This window comes from Varanus komodoensis, unplaced genomic scaffold, assembly GCF_004798865.1.
Source record: "Varanus komodoensis strain SLA01 unplaced genomic scaffold, ASM479886v1 scaffold1, whole genome shotgun sequence".
Lineage (NCBI taxonomy): Eukaryota > Metazoa > Chordata > Lepidosauria > Squamata > Varanidae > Varanus > Varanus komodoensis.
This window is the reverse complement of record NW_025335268.1, coordinates 86,057,464-86,077,280: the sequence shown is the minus strand read 5'-3', so window position 1 is coordinate 86,077,280 and position 19,817 is coordinate 86,057,464. Positions and strand designations below refer to the sequence as shown.

The following is a 19,817-nucleotide window of genomic DNA, read 5'->3' as shown; positions in this document are numbered from 1 at the left end:
AGCCAGCACAGTCGCAGCTCAACAACAACGCGTATGCCAATCTTGCCCACATCTGCAGGACTGCATTTTCCCCACCTCCATCCTCCATACACAACAGGAATATTACACAGCCGAGGCAGCAATATGAAATACATTTCTGGTATTAAGTCCCATCGAACTTCTGAGGTGACCCGTTGTAAGTATCTTGGAAATGAACTGATTTGCTTCTTAGAAACCATGCTTGGTATCTGTCTGCAAAGAGTTCACCATCTTATTAGTTTCCTCTTGGACTTCCTTTTCCTTTTAAAGAAGTTCTCCTTGAGGCTTGTTTTAAAATACATTTACTCTGTTTTTCAGGTGCTGTTTGGTGGCTGATATGTAAAGCAAAATGGCTAAAGTTGGCACCCATCGCTCCTGCCCTGCTCTCCACAGGCTGCCTGTGAAGGCTACGTATGACGGCCCTGATAGACTTGAAAATGGATTTATCAGGTAATGACCTCAAAACAACTGTGTAATACACGCCTGGCATCCCTCAGTACTGCAAAAAAATAAAGGAAAACAGGACTTAAAAACCTTGGCTTCATTGCCCTCATTTTCTCTGACAGCTGCTTGGAAAGGGCTGAATGTTGCTACAATAGTGTTAGGTTGAAATAGTTTCTCTTTCTGGCCATATACTATTTGTGCACTAGGCAGGTTCTGCTTTGCCTCTAGTGAAAACCTTATAGCCTCTGCTTAAGGCAGGGGTCGGCAACCTTTAACACGCAAAGAGCCATTTGGACCCGTTTCCCACACAAAAGAAAACACCCGGAGCCGCAAAACCCTTTTGACATCCAAAATGAAGATAACACTGCATATATCATTTTTTACCTTTATGCTATGTATATCTTCATTATGATTTAGCTGCAGCTCTTGTTCAGTCACTAAAAACTGTTATTTTTTATCTTACATTATAAACTAGTAGGACTCCTTTCATATATTTTGAATAGAGAACAGCTTCCTGCAGAGTCAAAGTCAGTGCTAAAGGGCTGCATGCATTAAACAGCAAACCCCATAAGTTCGTCAGCAGTGAAAGCAAATGAATCTACCCACGTACCATTAAACGTTCGGTTTTCTTCAGAAACTCTTCTTTTCTTCGATTTATCCATGGTTGGCCTATGGGGGAGTGGCGGGGGGAAGCTCAGTAAATCAGTGCCAAGTCTGCAGATCTGGAAAAAGCAGCTGCATTAGCTATGAAGTTGCTCCTGCAACAGTGAAATTTTAGGGGTGCCGTAACAGTAGCTTGTTAGGGTGACTAGTTGCAGGAATTGCATGTGTGCCTGAGGTGATAAAGGCTGGGAATTGCATGTATCCACACCAGAAAATATTGCAGTTTAAGATCATTTGTTGTGGCTACTTTTTATGCACCGGATACATAAAGGTCAAGGTCAAGGTTTCCCCATGACATTGTATCGGAGGGGATAGCAAGGTAGGGCCGACTTGTCTCTCCCTCCCCACCATGACAGTGGGGCCCCTTTTGCTTTTGGCTTGGCACAGCTGATCCCCCTTCCCCTCTTGGTCTGGACAGAGCTGGGATGGCGCTTCCAAAGATCCCAAGTGGCAGATTGGACAGGCTGTCCCTGGTTGGCCATGTTTTCCAAAAAGGCACTCTCAGTGCATGCATTTTTAAAGGAAATATAGTTGGACTTGTGCTAGTGGGGAGGGGCACAGTTCCACTGCTCTGAAATAGAAGGCCTTTCCTGAGCAACGTCCAGGGGTGCATCAGCTGTCAAAGTGTGGCAGGTGTCCGTCCGTTTGCTTTCTGCTGCTAGATGTCAAACGTTCAGCTGTCAAGGAGAAGCAAAGGCATGAAGGATCTTTGCTTGTAAAAAGAAGCTATCAGGATTTATATCCCTTCGCCGTGAGGTCCTCTTCCTCTTCCTTTTCTTGCTCTGACTGTCTTTCATACTGCATAGCTTGCAGTCTCCCTGGACAAGTCTAACTGCTTGGGACAATGCAAAACTGCCCTTTACCCCCATTTTGGGAAAAAACATAGACACAACCCTTCAAAACCCTTGAAGCATAGGCACAAACCCTTCAAAATAGGGTTTTGACAGGGCAATAAGCATCGGCTTTTGTCAGGGTCAATGTCCTGGTATGCCATGACAGCAGCTCCCTCTAGGCTTTGCCCAGGCAAGGCTTCCTTCTTTCCAACCCGCAAAAGTGCACACCTGTGCAAGTCTGAATAGAGAATAACAAAATGAACAAAAGCAAGCCTGCCAAAAATGCACAAAAGAAATAAGTGAATTTTTTAAAAGCAAGAGTTGTCCAGCCACTGACATTCTCTCCACCGTGTCACGCGGGCACTTCAGAAGGTTGCATAGGCAAGATTGCCAAGCGTAGCAAGCTTCCCCCCACCCCCAATCTTGCCATGAGCTCACTTGCTGCTTCATTTCACCCATACTAGGATAGGTTGCCCAGTTGCAGATGATCTGGCACCCCCCACGGGTAAAACAAACCCCACTACAACTCGTGGGTTTTCAGGGTGGCTTGTTTGAGCCACGTCACCCAAGGTCACCATGGATGAATGGTGGTTTGAGCATGAACAACTCGACAGCCCACTGTGACTACTTACTCATGATGGGTTGTTGCGTCAGTCAACCAGATCATTACGGAGCAGACAGGTTCATGCTCTATGCACCCTCCGCAACGTATCTGGAGTGTCCTCCAATGCTTTGGAGCAGATTTGGAGCATTTCAGGGAGCTTCAGTGGGAGGGAGAATGCATTCTGCCACCAGGTAATTTCCTCCAAGCAGAACAGTGATGTTCAATGCAACCCAATATGTTCTGAACTACAACTCCCACCAACCCTCACCAGCATGGCCAGTGATCAGGGATCATTGGAGGTCATCAGCTTGCTTAGCCCTGATATGTGCAAATGCCTGTTTACTTGTGTGCATCTTAGCTATTCAGTGAATTTCCTCCCTTTCTTCATGATACCAGAGTGTAGGTTAGCATCTCTTGAATTTCTCAGTTCACCTTTTCTGGTTCTGATTCTTAACTGGACATTTGAAGTCCCCTCTGCTTCTGTTCTCTGCTTTCACCATCTGGAATGTGTCTGATGGAAAAATAGAATAAATGCACAGATAGTGTATCTGTCAGGAAGTTTTGTCTGATGAAAGTCTCCTTGACATCATGGGACGCAGAACTCAGGCGGAAGAAGATTAATGTACTGCGTTTTTGGCAACGTCACTTCTGACAGTAATAGCACTGGTGATTGAGCAAAGAATGCATGTTCCTTCACAGTTGCCTAATTGGAAGGGCTCAAGGAATTGTAAAAGCACCTAAAAAGGGACTAAATGCATTGTTGTTCTGCTTTTGTTTTTTTGCATTGTTTTCCCTTTACAATTCAATCTGGAAGGACCTCCTCCCTGTGTGAAGAGGACACGTCTTCCGAATTGCAGAGAGTTATTTCCATGGAGACAGGCGGCTTGTCTGAATCTCGAACGAGCTCATTCACAGGCAGTGGAGCAATGGCTAGGTAAGCTTCATTTACAAGATGCCAAGGCAAAGGCCCTGTGAGAGGTTAGCAATACCTGACATTGGAGGCAAAGGGGCGGGAGGAAGAGGGTTACCAACATTATCGATGAAATGAATTCACTTTGTATCAAGTGATGAAAAAGGAAGTTACATGAAAGGAGGAGGTGACCTTGATCCATAGCATTTTTGTATCAGTCCAGTTTTGGGGTGTGCTTCATTGGGTCGTCCAAGAAAGATAGGAAAGCATATTTTTCTGAGATCGACAAGCGGTCATAAAAGTGCCAGAGAAATCTTAATGTGATTGGCAAAATGTTGTTCAGCTTTCTCTCCAAGCTAGAAGTCCATGTATTTTATATTGAACAAAGCTCAACTTCCACTTGAAAGGTTTTCTAAGAGAGGGAGAAACCTGATCTGGAGAAGTGTCCAAGTATGATGGCGGGGGCCTCATCACGGTGTAGCAAATGTGGCTTGCAAAGCCGTGCCGGGGCGTGTTCTTTTCAGAACATAGTGCACACTGTGGGCAAGACTTCAACATAGGCAGGGTGATGGACATGCAGATCTGTGAGTGCAGGCATGAAATAATGTATTTGATCCACTACCGAAGTAGTCTCGGGAGATTTCTTTCTGCGAGAATATCATTTGGACCAAAGCCATGCAACTTTGACAAAGAATTGCCATGATCCCATAAGAAGCTTAAGATCAGGTGAAAGTGAGAGTTTTGTTAATGTTGTTAAGGCATGAAGAAATCACTCAGCAAAATAGCTTTGTCTCTGCATTCGTGGTGAGGAGCAGAGTCCACAAAAGCATCTTCTTGGACTTAGCTGAGTTACAAACACACCAATAATGCAAGGCTGCTTTGCACTGTTAGCTCATGGTGAGCACGGGGGTACCGTCAACTGTTTGCTAGCCCTGCCTGAGCCCTGTCCCTTACTAGATGTAATAACTAGGTATGGCAAATGCACATATAGCCTTATGCGTAAAGATATGCTCTCAGTTTTTGAAATGTAAAGGCGGTGCATGCTGATGCATGCCCTCTCACCAAATCAAGTGGAAGGAACCAAACAAATCAAGCAGTTGGTTTACACTGAGAGCTGGTGTGGCAAACTGGTTAGAGTGTTGGACTGGGACTCCGGAGGTCTGGCTGCTAGCTCTCCCTTGGCTGGGAAGCTCAAGGGTTAATCCATGGATAACATGGAGAGGAGGATGGGAATTATGTCGGCCACTTTGGGTTCCTTATAGGGGAAAAGGTGGGTTATAGATATATGAAGAAATACACCAATAGCATCCCACCAATGTGCTCAGTCTGGGCATTGTTTGGCAAAATTAGGAATAGGCCTGTGGCAAGGCCATTGTAATGATATCTGTTGCAGTACTGAGCACTTTGCAAAACACTAGCATTCAAGAGTGCATGGTCTTCCTGATGTTGGATCATCACCCCTAGTCAGCACAGCCAATGGTAAGGATGATGGGAGCTGTAGTCCAACACCATTGGAAGGGTCATACATTCCCCCTTCTGCTAATAATATTATTAACTTTGTCCTGGTCAGTTTGCACTGCTTTCCTTTCCTTTCAGGTTATCATGGTTCATCTTATCGCTGAGATCTTGGGCTAGGAGACACTTGCATCATGAAGACCAAAGACCTGATTCTTTTCTTGAGCGTATCCGAGGGCCAGAGCTCAAAGATTTTTCAAGTAGAGACAGTAACGGCCAGTTAAACTATGAAGAGGCAGGTGAACTGAAAAAGTAAGAGGATACAGCTTCAGTGCGAGAACATTTGCTTTGAATGTTGCATTCCGAAAGGAAGAATAAAATGATTTCCAGTGGAAGTGGTGACATACCGATGGAGCAATTCTGTGCATGTACAGAAGGAAAAAAGCATTCCCCAGTCAGGACTGAACATGCACAGGATTGTACCTTCAGGGGCTCTCCTGTATGTCCACCTTTCCCAGCCCAGGGAACTCACCTGTCCCAGCCCTCCAGGTGTGTTGGACTGCGACTCCTCATCAACTGTCAATGTTTCTGAGCTGAGCATGATCACCCTGAGTCTCAAGGGCTTCATCATGTGTAGGGTTTCTGTCATGGGGAACAGAACCCTGTTTGCCCAGGATTCTTGTTGGAAACTCTACATATGATGAATAGGGTGGCTGTTTATGAAACACCAACAAGTAAGAAATGCATCATCAGGAAAAAAAAAGGAAAGGATATACAGATTTGCATATTTTGAATAGAAGTACAGTCCATCTCAGCATAGTGTGGAAATCCATGACCATGGGTTTAACCATTGTTCAGATTATGGGTTGTTCATCACTTGGTTCAGATGTCATTTAAACCGCCCAGGAATAGGGTATTCCTGGCTCACTTATCAAGGGGAAGTGGGCAGGAATGTGGGAATATGCATGCATGCTTGCTTGCTCCTGCTGCACTTCTAACAACAGTGAAGTATGAACCAAGTTCATATGCATCATCAGAAGCAAGGGATCAAAAATCACCAGGCAATGCTTTGTTTGACGGTCTCTCAGCGGATGACCTTCTGTTCTGAAGGCATCCTGTATATGAGGGAGCTTCCAGTCCAGATCAAGTCCAAAGATAAAGAACCATAAGCAAAGAGAGCTGGACCTTGAAGATTCCCATCCATGGTTCTGCTCACACCTGGAGAGCAGACTGAACAAAGTACGCAAGATATCTGGTCTTCTACACTGTCATGTGATGGGCCATCATTTCTATTTAAATGAAAATCAATATTTCTGGCTTTGCATCTATGTATAAAAATGAGCATATGTGATTCTTACACAAAGGATTGTACTCTTTTTTTAGGGAGGTATGTCTGTTTTTTAGGGAATTTATAAAAGGTCACTCTAGTGTGCATGTGTTCATTAGCACATGCATTCAGTCTCTGACCCTCAGGACAATAAAACATGCATGCTTTGGGGTTAAAAGGGTTGTACAACCCTGGATTCGGTGATCCCTCACCCCCGACATAGCAAACATTCAACTCTGGTTCTCAAAATCACCCTTCCTTTTCCCCAGAGTGAGTCTTGCAGTGTTACAGCCATGCCTGTGGCTGTTTGCAGCCACGCCAGTGTTTCTGCTTACCATTCAGCAGTCTTGGCAATGTTCCTGTGAGGATGACTGGATAGGCTTCCGGAACACTTAAAAACTGGAGCCAAACAGAAGTTATAAATAGCCGGATCCTCAAGTGTTGAGCATTAATACACCTGAGAACAAGCTAAAGTGCTTCAGCCGCCAGGCATGGTCCCAAACGTGTAGGGGCTGCACGTGCACAGGGGCAAACGGTGCCCTGGATAGTTATGCAAAGGAGCTTAGTGCCATGGTCAAAGCTGACCTCCATAATCCTTTCAACCTATGGGAAAGACTAACAATTCACCCAGTGATGGCACTTAGACTACATATGCATAGGGCTAAGAGCATTTTTAGAGTTGTCTTTCATATTCTCTTCTTCTAATATTACATTATGTTCCTATTCATTCGTTCACTTTAACTCACTATAGTCAATGGGCTCTGGCCAGATTTAATATCAACTACTCCAACAACACCAATGAAGAGTAAGTATGTCATGGACAATCTGTCCCTCCCTGTCCCTGCTAAGCTCCCCTTTGCAAAACACCCTGCTGCCCCCTCAATCTAGTTTTCCTCTCCGTTTCCTCTTAAGTGCTGTTTCAGTTATAAATTCTTTTACAGAAGTTCTTACTTGTAGGTAGCAAGGTATCCCTTTCCTCCTTAAGTGGTTGTTAGTGATGCTAACTTGAAATATCTCTGCTCCCATATAAACATTCCCTCTCCCCATTTTTCTGTACACTTTCATTTAGAATTTCTTATTTTCAGTCCTGGTCCTCCTTGGTTAAACTGGCTGATTTTGTAGAATTTCACATTGTGCATGTTTTCATTGATGAGTATAATGCATACATACTTTGAAGTCTCTGTCTCACACACACATACACAAACATGTCTTAATAGAGTGCAAAATGTATTTCCTGAAGTCACATGTTTCAGAATGTGTTGAAAGCTACCTTTCTAAACAGTACTGCTTTACTTCCACAATAACACTCCATCCTGGACAGAACTAGATATAACCTATTCAGAAATGTTCCCAGTGTCTCTTCCAGTAGCTCAGGGGAAAGGATCAGTCCACTACTTTGAGCTTTCAGGAGTAATCAAACATGGCCAAGTGTGAATCATACAGTAGCGAGAGTTCTATTGTTAAGACAGTGGTAAAGGACCTTTGTTCAAATGTCCTCAGTACCTTAAAAGGCGGGCAAGGCTCTGGCAAAGCTTTCACAAGGATGACCATCTGTTTGCTAAATTTACTGCACAGCCACCTAGTTTTTCTTGCAAAAGGACTGGCGTAGTGGAGCCAGGGCCTGGAGGGGAAACATGCTGACACTTTTTTATGACCATGGATGCTGATGTTACCCACAACCCCCTTGGGATTCTGTTCTCCCTGCCCTTAGCTGCAGTCCTCACAGTAGTTGAGGGAAATGAATTTTTCCAATAAGAATATAGTACTTGTTGCAATGCAAAGTCTTTTGGGATGGCTTGAGCTCAAAAGGGTAATTAAGAGCCTTCACTTCAGGTTGGTCTGCTACTTCTGGCATTGAAATGGCCAGAACTGGTTTAATTTAAGAAAACTCAGTTTTGCTTAGGGAAGGTCAGTTTTAAGAAGATAATTTGGATTGACAGATTTGCCTGTATTTTTGGACCCACCTTGGGGGAGTGGCTAAATCTGCACTAATTTACTATGACACAATTGTGCAAATGTATATTTCAAAAGGCCAAAGTCTGCCTTTCTTAGTGAAGATCAGTTTCAGAGAGAGAATTCAGACTGGGGAAGCAGCAGGGAGGTGGGGGGAAAGGGAGGGCTGTTTAACCTTTTCCCCACCTGCCACATCATCATTCTAGGTTGTCTTGAGATAAATCTCCCAATTCTGCTTCCAACACTTATAAGGGTACCAATTGCACGTTTGCCTCTTTATAAGTATGGAAGTGTTACAGTTCTGGGGTCCAGTGCTTGAGCTTGCTAGATTTTGTTTACTAGGATTGCCAGAGTGGGCCAAAGCAACATAACATAGGCCAGGATTTAGTAAACTGGCCTCATCAATGAGCAAAAATGTGACATTTCATCAAGGAAATCATGGGTAGCATTAAAAAGGTGCTAGCGAATTTGTAGTGAATGAGTAACGCTTTTGCAAAATCAGCCAACTACCATGATGGTGCTGCCGCACAGCTGCTATTTCCTGTGTATTTCCTTTTGTGCGTTAGGCGTGAGAGTGGTCCTTCCTGTGAACGTAGGATGGCTCCCTGTGTGTTAGAGCCATTGTTGATAAGTCGAGAAGGATGCTAAATGTATTACACTGTGTTATGCAGAAAAAAGGAAGAAAAGAAAGAGGTTAAGGAGGAGAAAAAGGAGGAGGAAAAGAAAGAGGAGAAAAAGGAGGAGAAAAAGGAGGAAAAGAAAGAGGAGAAAAAAGATGACAAGAAAGATGATAAAAAGAAGGAAGAAGAGTAAGTATGAATTAGAATGATTGCATCTTTGCAACACACTTCCTGGACTATCGGACACAATGGGGGTGATCTGCATCTAAGCCTGAGCAAAGGGGACTACCACTCTCCTTGCAGTTCCTGGAAAATGCTCCACAGAGTCAGATGGCCCTGCTGGATGGCATAATTGGTGGTGGCTCCCCAAAGATTGGATGGAGGGACATCCCACAAATAAATCCTTTCCTCCTCTTGCAGAAGGCAGATCCTGGATTCCACCCACCAAATAGAATTGCAATGTGTGTGTATTTCCAGATGAGGCTTTTATTCTTCAATCTCCTGCCCTCATTCAGAGAATTTAACAGGAGACCTAGATGTGTGTGTGTGTGTGTGTGGGGGGGGGGGGTCCTTCCATTTGTAATGCCCCTTGCATTTTCCACCTTTCTTATTGCAAAGCAAATCTATTTAGCAGGAAAAGGTGAAATAGCTGCACAATATCATTTGATTGGCAGCTGTAGGAGTCATTGGTCTGGAAGTACCCCAAATCATCTAGCTCTTGAATGGCTGTCATCTCACAAGCTATGCTTCATTTTCCTTCTAGGATACGATGACTGTGCAACTGAGCAGTAGCAGCTGCTCAAGAAATCTGATACTAAACAGGGAAATTCAGAGTTTCCTCTCCCACTCGCACAATAGTTTTACAAACATGGGATCACTGTGGTGGTTACATGCATGTCTCAGCCCCCATTTAGCGCAGAGGTGCCGCATGTGCTGCTTTTGGTGGGCTGAATTATTTCACGGTTCTCCTGTCACTTGTGAACAGAACCTGTGACATCCAGAATGCCCCAGCCAGCATGGAGGGAACAAAGTTGGGGAAGAACGGGGAACAGGCTGCTGAAAACCCCACAGATGAGGTTGATCATGTAAGCCTCCATTTCCTTGTGTGAAAGATTCCTGTAGCTGACTCTCTCCATGTGCCACAGGCCTTTCAAAATTGCAGCAGTGCCCTGGGATGACTGCATGGAGACATGGTGTCCAGAGAGCAGCTGTAACATGTAAAGAACATGGATCAGGCATGCTTAACCCTGAGATAATCTTCTCTGATTGCTCCCCTGAGATGGTTTAAGAAGCCACACAACGTTACTGCTTACCTTATTTATTTATTTATTTTTTTATTAAAACATTTTTATGCCGCCCCATTTGCCGAAGCCTCGGGGCGGCTTACAACAAAAAGATTAAAATAACATTTTAAAATATATACAATAAAATACAAATATATAATATAAAACATACACTATAAAACAAGCCGCCCTGGCCAAATAAAATTCAATAATATTAACATTTAAAATACTGCTTAAATAAAAAGGTCTTCGCCTGGCGCCGAAAAACAAATAACGACGGCGCCTTAACTTCCTTGTATCAGCTTTTCTTTCTGATTTGTGAGCACAGTGGTCTGTTAGGGCAGCAAAGGTTACTACTACTAGTAGCGTACTATGGGAAGTAAGATCTGGGTCATCCCACCTTTTAGATTTCTTGTGCTGACCTAAGTGGCGATGGTGACCAAAGGATTTAACATAACATACCACTGATAAACAGTGGTTTGCGAGCCGACTTTGAATGTTAAGGATAACAGCTGAAGCTACTTTTACTACAAGTGTGAACAGATGAAACTCCTGACACCGACCACAAGCAGAACTACTGCCATATGCCATGCATGCCTTACGTATGCATAGGACTGAAGCCATACAGTCCATACCATGTTTACTCAGAGGCTCCACTTGGCTGAATGCTCTTGTTCTTAGTCGAATGAATGGTAGCCATAGCCAAAGCTTGTCCCAGTGATGAAGGTTTGTTTCCAACTGATTCCATCAAAAGAAGGGAACAAAAGACACAGAATGCTCTAAAGATAATGGGATCGTTGGTACCAAGAAGTGTGTTGCAAAGATAACATCCCAAGTGTTTGTAGTACACTAGCAGTGCTAAAAGCAAAGACAGAGTAAATAATAGTGGTAGTAGTGTGCTGGTAGTAAACTTGTGGTAATAGTAGTACTACAATAGTAGTTAGTGTAGTAAACTACTTTTCTGGTAAACTTGATGATGAACATTCTGTCTGGTTTCTGCCCTACCCTGTGTTTACTAACAAGAATGTGAACAGGATCTTGTGATACCCTCACAAAAAGCACAAGAGAAAATAGAGACACTCCATTGTCCACGAGGAACTCTACTTGCTGTAGCTACTTTCTTCTGCTGTTTTATGGCTGATATTTAATGCTACAGCTATTCTCTTCTGCTATTTTAAGACTGTAATATCTAGTGCTGGCACTGGTCTATGTAGCTCTTATTGAGGAAAGCTGGATGTGAACAGATACTTCATGAGGAAAGGGTTTCACATCTGTGTGGCCAACATGGATAGGAATCTATTTGATTCCTTGCTCAGTTCAAGGCTCAAGGTACTGTGGAGCACTACAGATTTCAATACACAGTTAAAGTACCTCAGTGGTTCCAACGACAATAAGGTAAACTTGCCAGCCTCAATTTAAGAATGTAGTTAACCTTCTCCAACATGCTACCTTCCAGATGGGTTGAACTATGTTTCCCATACTTCCAAGCCAGCATGGCTATTGCCCATGTTCACTGGGAATTAGTTGCAGACTAACACACCGGAAGGGCACCATGTTAAAGAAAGCTGATAGAAATACTGTATTCGGTTATATTTGATGGGTCAGTACAAAGTCAATTGTCTTTTCAAGCTGCTCTCGGAGCAGTGATCCCTCTTAAAGATGGATCAATGTGTCATGAATGACTTTCTTCCCCTCCTTCCTAGAAGATCAGGTCAAAAAAGTCTTTCACATGAAGGTAACCAGCTAGCCTGGCTTCATGATAAAGAAGCAGCATATTGCAGCAGTCTTTAAGAAAGGGAAGAAGCAAAGTTAGAATACCGGCCATTAGGGAAATAGGAATGAATGATATGATATCATCAGCTGAGAATTCCACCCCCCCCCCCATTTCTGCAGCACAATCTGAGTGAACAATTTTTGAAGGCTGTACCATAAGAAGAGTGGCCCAATACCTGAATGAAGGTCCTTCCTGTGTACCTACACATGTTTCTACTTTTCAGGAAGAAGAAAGAGTACTTCGTGATGGATCCTTCAAGCAATTTATACTACAGGTGGCTGACCATTATTGCAACACCAGTATTCTATAACTGGTGTTTGATAGTATGTAGGTAAGGATGGGTGATTCATTAATTGCTGCTTTCGATTTCAGTCTTTTAGCTCTTCACCTTCGTCATCTGATTTGGGGGCACCAGGTTGGCTAAGGTTAGAGTATGATGGAATCATCCAGTGATTCCATTCAAAGCAGGTTCATATGCATCACTTATATAAACTATTTTAAAGGGAAAATGATTTTGAGATGTTTTCCTTTTCTTCCCAAATGGCAACCATTTCAATCTATGTCATTGTCTAAAAAGATACAATACAAATAATAATTAAAACACATTAAAAGATAACAGAACAGTAGTGGGGTAAAGAAGAAATTATATCAAGATATTCCCTGATGAATATACAGTAGAGGTGACAAATAGATTTAAGGAATTAGATCTGATAGACAGAGTGCCTGAAGAACTATGGACGGAGGTTCGCAACATTGTACAAGAGGCAGCAACTAAAACCATCCCAAAGAAAAAGGAATGCAAGAAAGCAAAGTGGCTGTCTGAGGAAGCTTTACAAATAGCTGAGGAAAGAAGGGAAGCAAAAGGCAAGGGAGAAAGAGAAAGATACAAACAATTGAATGCAGAATTCCAGAGAATAGCTAGAAGAGATAAGAATGCCTTCTTAAATGAACAGTGCAAAGAAATAGAAGAAAACAATAGAATAGGGAGGACCAGAGATCTCTTCAGGAAAATTGGAGATATGAAGGGAACATTTTGTGCAAAGATGGGCATGATAAAGGACCAAAATGGCAGGGACCTAACAGAGGCAGAAGAGATTAAGAAGAGATGGCAATATTACACAGAGGAACTATGCAAGAAAGAGCTTAACATCCCTGATAACCATGATGGGGTGGTCACAGACCTTGAGCCAGACATCCCGGAATGTGAAGTTAAATGGGTCCTAGGAAGTCTGAGCAACAACAAAGCTAGTGGAGGTGACAGTATTCCAGCTGAGCTATTCAAAATCTTAAAAGACGATGCAGTAAAAGTGCTACACTCAATATGCCAGCAAATTTGGAAAACTCAACAGTGGCCACAGGATTGGAAAAGGTCAGTTTATATTCCCATCCCAAAGAAGGGCAATGCCAAAGAATGTTCAAACTACAGCACCATTGCAGTCATTTCACATGCTAGCAAAGTTATGCTCCTAATCCTACAAGCTAGGCTCCAGCAGTATGTGGACCAAGAACTACCTGAAGTACAGGCAGGATTTCAAAGAGGGAGAGGAACTAGAGATCAAATTGCCAACATATGCTGGATCATGGAGAAAGCTAGGGAGTTCCAAAAAACCATCTACTTCTGCTTCATTGACTATGCTAAATCCTTTGATTGTGTGGATCACAACCAATTGTGGCAAGTTCTTAAAGAGATGGGAGTACCTGACCATCTTATTTGTCTCTTGAGAAACCTATATGTGGGTCAAGAAGCAACTGTGAGAACTGGGCACAGAACCACTGATTGGTTCAAAATTGAGAAAGGAGTTTGGCAAGGCTGTATACTGTCGCCCTGCCTATTTAACTTATATACAGAGCACATCGTGAGAAAGGCGGGGCTAGATGAATCGCCAATTGGAATTAAGATTGCTGGGAGAAATATCAATAACCTCAGATATGCAGATGATACCACTCTCATGGCAGAAAGTGAAGAGGAACTAAAGAGCCTCTTGATGCGGGTGAAGTAGGAGAGTGCAAAAGTTGGCTTGAAACTCAACATTAAGAAAATTAAGATCATGACAATCTGGTCCTCTCACTTTCTGGCAAATAGATGGGGAAGAAATGGAGGTAGTGACAGATTTTATTTTCCTGGGCTCCAAGGTCACCGCAGACGGGGACTGCAGCAAAGAAATTAAAAGACGCTTGCTCCTTTAGAGACATCACCCTGCCAACAAAAGTGCATATACTCAAAGCTATGGTTTTCCCAGTTGCAATGTATGGCTGTGAAAGTTGGACCATAAGGAAGGCTGAACTACAAAGAATTGCAGCCTTTGAATTGTGGTGCTGGCGGAGACTCCTGCGAGTCCCTTGGACAGCAAGGTGATCAAACCGGTCAGTCCTAGAGGAGATCAACCCTGACTGCTCTTTAGAAGGCCAGATCCTGAAGATGAAACTCAAATACTTTGGCCACCTAATGAGAAGGAAGGACTCCCTGGAGAAGAGCCTAATGCTGGGAACAATTGACGGCAAAAGAAGAATGGGACGGCAGAGGATGAGGTGGCTAGATGGAGTCTCTGAAGCAGTTGGTGTGAGCTTGAGTGGACTCCGGGGGATGGTGGAGGACAGGAAGGCCTGGAGGAATGTTGTCCATGGGGTCGCGATGGTCGGACACAACTTCGCAACTAACAACAACATTTGAAAAATTTATCCACCTAGACCAACATTCCTTAGCCTGGTGCCCTTCAAATGTGTTGGACTATGACTTCCAAGATTAGCATCCCAATACTTTAACAGTGGCCAGGACAAAAAAATCACCCCAATAACAAAAGTCAAAAGATTTCTTGGGAAATTTGTGTTTGTTTGCTTCAGGCAAATATAAATTCTGTATGGGCATTCTAATTTGCCACCCTGGATTATTTTTGTTGGAAATGTTTAAAGCAGAGCATGTTACATTGACTTGGACAAACAATATCCCAAAGCCAAAAATTCCACTGATTTTGGAGAAATGTATTTGCCCAGGGCATTTTTCCTGTACAGAAACCAGACTGCAAATGGTCTGAGATTTGAAGCACCATTTACTTCTATACAGAAGAAGTTCTCTGGAAACAGGCTGGGCAACCTACAAACATGCAGACAGTTTGGTCTGTGACTCCCATGAATGCTCACTGTTGGCTCTGCTGGCTAGCACTGATGGGGATTGTTGGGTCACATCTCTCCTAGAAGAACTGTGTTGAATTCTGGTGTTGAAAGTTGCACCTGGAATAACAAGGACCCCATCTTGGATGAGGATATTGAATTGGAGATGCCATGTCTTGAACCTGCCTAGGACCATCTTTAAGTAAACTATGTGATCCAGCATTGCACTACAGCACTTTCCTCTTCAGATGCTCAACTGCAAAACTGAGTTCACTCTGAAATATAGATGGCCACATACATAAACACAGAAGAAATTCACACGGGTTTGCAGATGCTCTTTTTCCTGTGTAGCTTGCTTCTAATATTCATTCATTTTATTTCATTACTATACCACCCACCACTGCTCTTTGGGCAGTTCACAAAAGAAATTTTAATGCCATGAAATACAACAATATAACATAAACATTGTAACAGGATTTAGAGCAAAGAACAACCAAAAGAACAAAACCAACCAACCAACCAACCAAACAAAACCAAAGAACAAGTCAGCAGCAGAACAAAGTTCTTAAAACATATGAACACTTTAAAAAAACCCTGTAGGACTAGAAGGTATGGGAGAATAAATATGTTTTTACCTGATGCCCTATTATTATTATTATTAATGTATACACTTGAGTCTGTTGGATTGGATACAGGTGTAGTCTTACTTAGAATTACTGATCTCACTGAGACCTAATTTTGTCGTGACTAAATTAATTCCTAATGATTTCAGTGAGTCTGCTCTAAGCACAACTAAATCTGGATCCAACTTACCATTTTCAAAATAAGTTGCTTTGCATATCATACCTTCTCAAATTACAACCAGCCCATAGTCCCCTTCTTGGTCATTCTCTGCATGTACGTTTCATGGGCAAGTCTTCTGAGGCATTGGCTTGGATTAGCCCTATAATTCTATGCACATCCCAAATCAGTTTGAGCGAGACAGTGATCTTTCTGAAGCATGGATGGCATTCTTTTTTCCTCTCCCTCCGCCTTGCAGCTGTCTCCAAGCTTGCAGTGGCCTGTAGGCGCCATCTGGCGGGTTTTGAAGAGCTACAGCCTTCAGGTTATGAATGGCCTTTTCAATGTGCGGTATTCTTATTCTTATACTATTCCCCTCTCCAGCATTAATCACTTAATGCAGCTTAGCTGCTAAACTTGTATCTGTTCTTTGTGTCTACCTGTTCAGTCCCAGGAAGGGAAGGACAGGGATCATGCCAACTTTGTAATATAAATGCTGTGGGCAAAATACAGGTAATGTTAAACATTTGTAACCCCTGTTAGTTTCAATAGAAAAATCAGCATGTACTTAACTCCCCTCTTGAAATCTGCCAAGGGTAGTCTTGGTCCAATTTGTTTGTCCTGATCAAATCTTCTATTCCTTTATGCTTGCGTAGGGCCTGTTTTGATGAGCTTCAAATGGAACATCTAACACTCTGGCTGATCTTGGACTATTCCTCTGATATTGTGTATGTCATGGACACATTCGTCAGATTCAGGACAGGTGAGCAATATAAACCATGGAATTATGCAATGATGAGTTAATTTCATAAGAAAGCTGGCTGCACTGGATTTAAAGAGTAGCATCATAGTGGTGGATGCTTTTGTTGAGACCCTGTAGTACACTGTCCAGGGATACACTTAGCAGGGCTATAGGTGTGGTCTAGAAATTAAATAAATAGATGCAGCTTTCCCCAGCATGCTGCCACCACACGTTGCAGACTCCAACTCGTACCAGCTCCAACTGGCATGGTGAATGGAAAGAAATGATGAAACACCCAAAACATCAAAAGGGCACCAAGATGCCTCGGTACAATCATCCATGACGACTTCCTTCCTTCCTTCCTTCCTTCCTTCCTTCCTTCCTTCCTTCCTTCCTTCCATCCATCCATCCAAAATACTTCTATGCTGCAGGAACCCTCCCAAGCTGGTTTATAGCAATACATTACAAAATAGCAAAAACTCCAGCAATAACACATCTGGTCTAGACATCTTGAAAACCTACAACACAGTTGCAGCTATGAAACAGTTCAGCTGAATAAAATAAAATTGGGGGGTGGATACCCACACAATGGCCAGGTTAGGATGACAAACTGTGGCTTGTTGTGGGTTACTTAAGGCATGGCCAGCTGTGCTACCTGCAAGGGTCATGCTGCATATGGAAACCTGGCACTTGAGGTTGTCGGTAAAGCCAGTGCGTGTGGTTTATGGAAGGGCTGCTTAACCATTGCATAACGCACACTTGCTGAGTTCACATGACACAATAACCCTCAAGCAGGTATTTCATATTCAAAAAGGTAGCCAAACATCCTCTGCGTACACCAAAAGTTCACCATGGGTTAACAACCTGCAGTGGACTGCTGTTTTATGTGAACACTGTTATGTAAACAGTGGCACTTGTGACCACTGGTGATTATGTCAAAAAAATAGCCATGTGGCAACTCATAGATGTGATGTGCTTTCTACATATTTCTGATTAATTTTACTGTAGCTAATGGCCTGCTCTGAGCAAATACATTTATGAAAGCCCCAGCTCTTTTTTTTTTAAAGACAAGCCATTTTGGCAGGGGGTAGGTAAGAGTAGAGATGGTACAGGGGAGGGGGAGCTTCACATTCTCCCCACTTGCTGTTTCTTCGCTTAACTTCTCTGCCAGTGCTGCCTTTCCCTGGAAGCTTACAGGTCCGTGTTGATGCAGGCAGACTCACTTGGAACCCTGGTGGTGGGGCAGGATTTGAAGCAGATGGCAGAGAGGGAAAGGGTGACGTTCTTCCCAGGTGCTTCTCCACTTTCAGGGGCTCTTTCTCAAAGCAATATGGGATGTAACCAGGCACAATCATTTTTGGAAGAAACCTTTTGAAATTCAGGGGACTCAAGTTTCTCATTAAGTCTCATTGATTTCAGTGACTCTGCTCTACATAAGGTTACATGTGGATCCAACCCTGTTTCTTAAAAAGAAACAGCGCCCGGGAGTATCTGAGTGGTGCCCAAAAGTTCACAGTGTAGGACCAAGGAAAGCGAGGGGTGGGGGTGGGGGCCTTCCACAGCGGGAAAATGGCCAATGGAAACGGTTCACTGAAAGTGCTCGGAGAAGGGCCTCAGAAGATGGCCTCAGGCTGTCTGCAGGAGTACATGGAAGGAGCGCAACTTAACATGAAGAGCCACTGCACACACCTTTGCAAGTATATCTCACTAGCTTTCCAATAGAAACATTTCTGCTTACTAAATCTCTTGCCTTGTCTTTCTGTTTTGCTTTTTCAGGTTTCCTTGAACAAGGACTGCTAGTTCGAGATGAAAAGAAATTAAGACAAAATTATCAATCAACGACACAGTTCAAGCTGGATTTATTGTCTCTAGTTCCAACAGACTTGGGTTATATACAATTTGGATTGAACTATCCTGAGCTGCGGTTTAACCGGTTGCTGAGGCTGGCCAGGCTGTTTGAGTTCTTTGACCGCACAGAAACAAGAACGAACTATCCAAATATGTTTCGTATTGGAAACCTTGTTTTATACATTCTCATCATTATCCACTGGAATGCATGTATATATTTTGCCATTTCAAAGCAAATTGGATTTGGAACAGACACCTGGGTATATCCCAATGTGTCCCATCCAGAACATGGACGTCTGTCCAGAAAGTATATTTATAGTTTGTACTGGTCAACACTGACACTAACAACCATTGGAGAAACACCACCTCCAGTGAAAGATGGAGAGTATCTTTTTGTAGTCATTGACTTTCTAGTGGGTGTGCTTATTTTTGCTACCATTGTTGGTAATGTAGGCTCTATGATTTCTAACATGAATGCCTCCAGGGCAGAGTTCCAGGCCAAGGTTGATTCTATCAAACAGTACTTGCATTTCCGAAAAGTTACTAAAGACTTGGAAGCCAGGGTAATTAAATGGTTTGATTACCTATGGACAAACAAGAAAACAGTAGAAGAAAAAGAAGTCCTTAAGTATCTTCCTGACAAACTGAAGGCTGAAATTGCCATAAATGTCCATTTGGACACACTACGGAAAGTGCGCATCTTCCAAGATTGTGAAGCTGGTCTCCTTATTGAGCTGGTGTTAAAGCTGAGGCCCACAGTCTTCAGTCCTGGAGATTATATCTGCAAGAAAGGTGACATTGGAAGAGAAATGTATATTATCAAAGAAGGCAAGTTGGCTGTAGTGGCCGATGATGGTGTGACACAATTTGTGGTCCTTAGCGATGGCAGCTACTTTGGAGAAATCAGCATCTTAAACATCAAAGGCAGCAAATCTGGTAACAGGAGGACTGCCAACATCAGAAGTATTGGGTATTCTGATCTGTTTTGTTTGTCAAAAGATGACCTGATGGAAGCGCTCACAGAGTACCCTGAGGCCAAAAAGGCACTGGAGGAGAAAGGACGGCAAATTTTGATGAAAGACAATCTCATTGATGAGGAAGCAGCCAAAGCAGGTGCAGATCCCAAAGACTTGGAGGAGAAATTGGAGAAACTTGAATCTGCGCTAGACATTCTTCAGACCAGGTTTGCCCGACTACTAGCAGAATACACTGCAGCTCAAGCCAAAGTCAAGCAGAGACTAGTGAAAGTGGAGACCAAAGTGAAGAAATATGGAAGTGGTACTCTGTCAGATGCAGGGGATGAGGCTGAAAAACCAGGGGAAGAGAAAAAGAATTAGGTTTGCATCTGATTTTCAGTCAGAACAGAAAATGGCATCATAAAAGATAAATATACATGCAAATATGTGAACATGGTTGTTTTTATATGGACCAAAACCAAAAGCAATGAGTTTGTAG

The 19,817-nt window shown here is 43.0% G+C and overlaps 1 protein-coding gene across 1 annotated transcript; it reads left to right on the top strand.

The window, feature by feature from the left end:
• Positions 1-367: 367 nt before the first annotated feature.
• CNGA3 (cyclic nucleotide gated channel subunit alpha 3) lies at positions 368-19,699 on the top strand. The gene is given in 8 exon segments (XM_044449873.1): positions 368-468; positions 3,377-3,496; positions 5,069-5,239; positions 7,006-7,059; positions 8,879-9,020; positions 12,115-12,215; positions 16,429-16,535; positions 18,291-19,699. Coding segments are annotated over 8 exon segments (2,205 nt in total).
• The last annotated feature ends 118 nt before the right edge of the window (positions 19,700-19,817 follow it).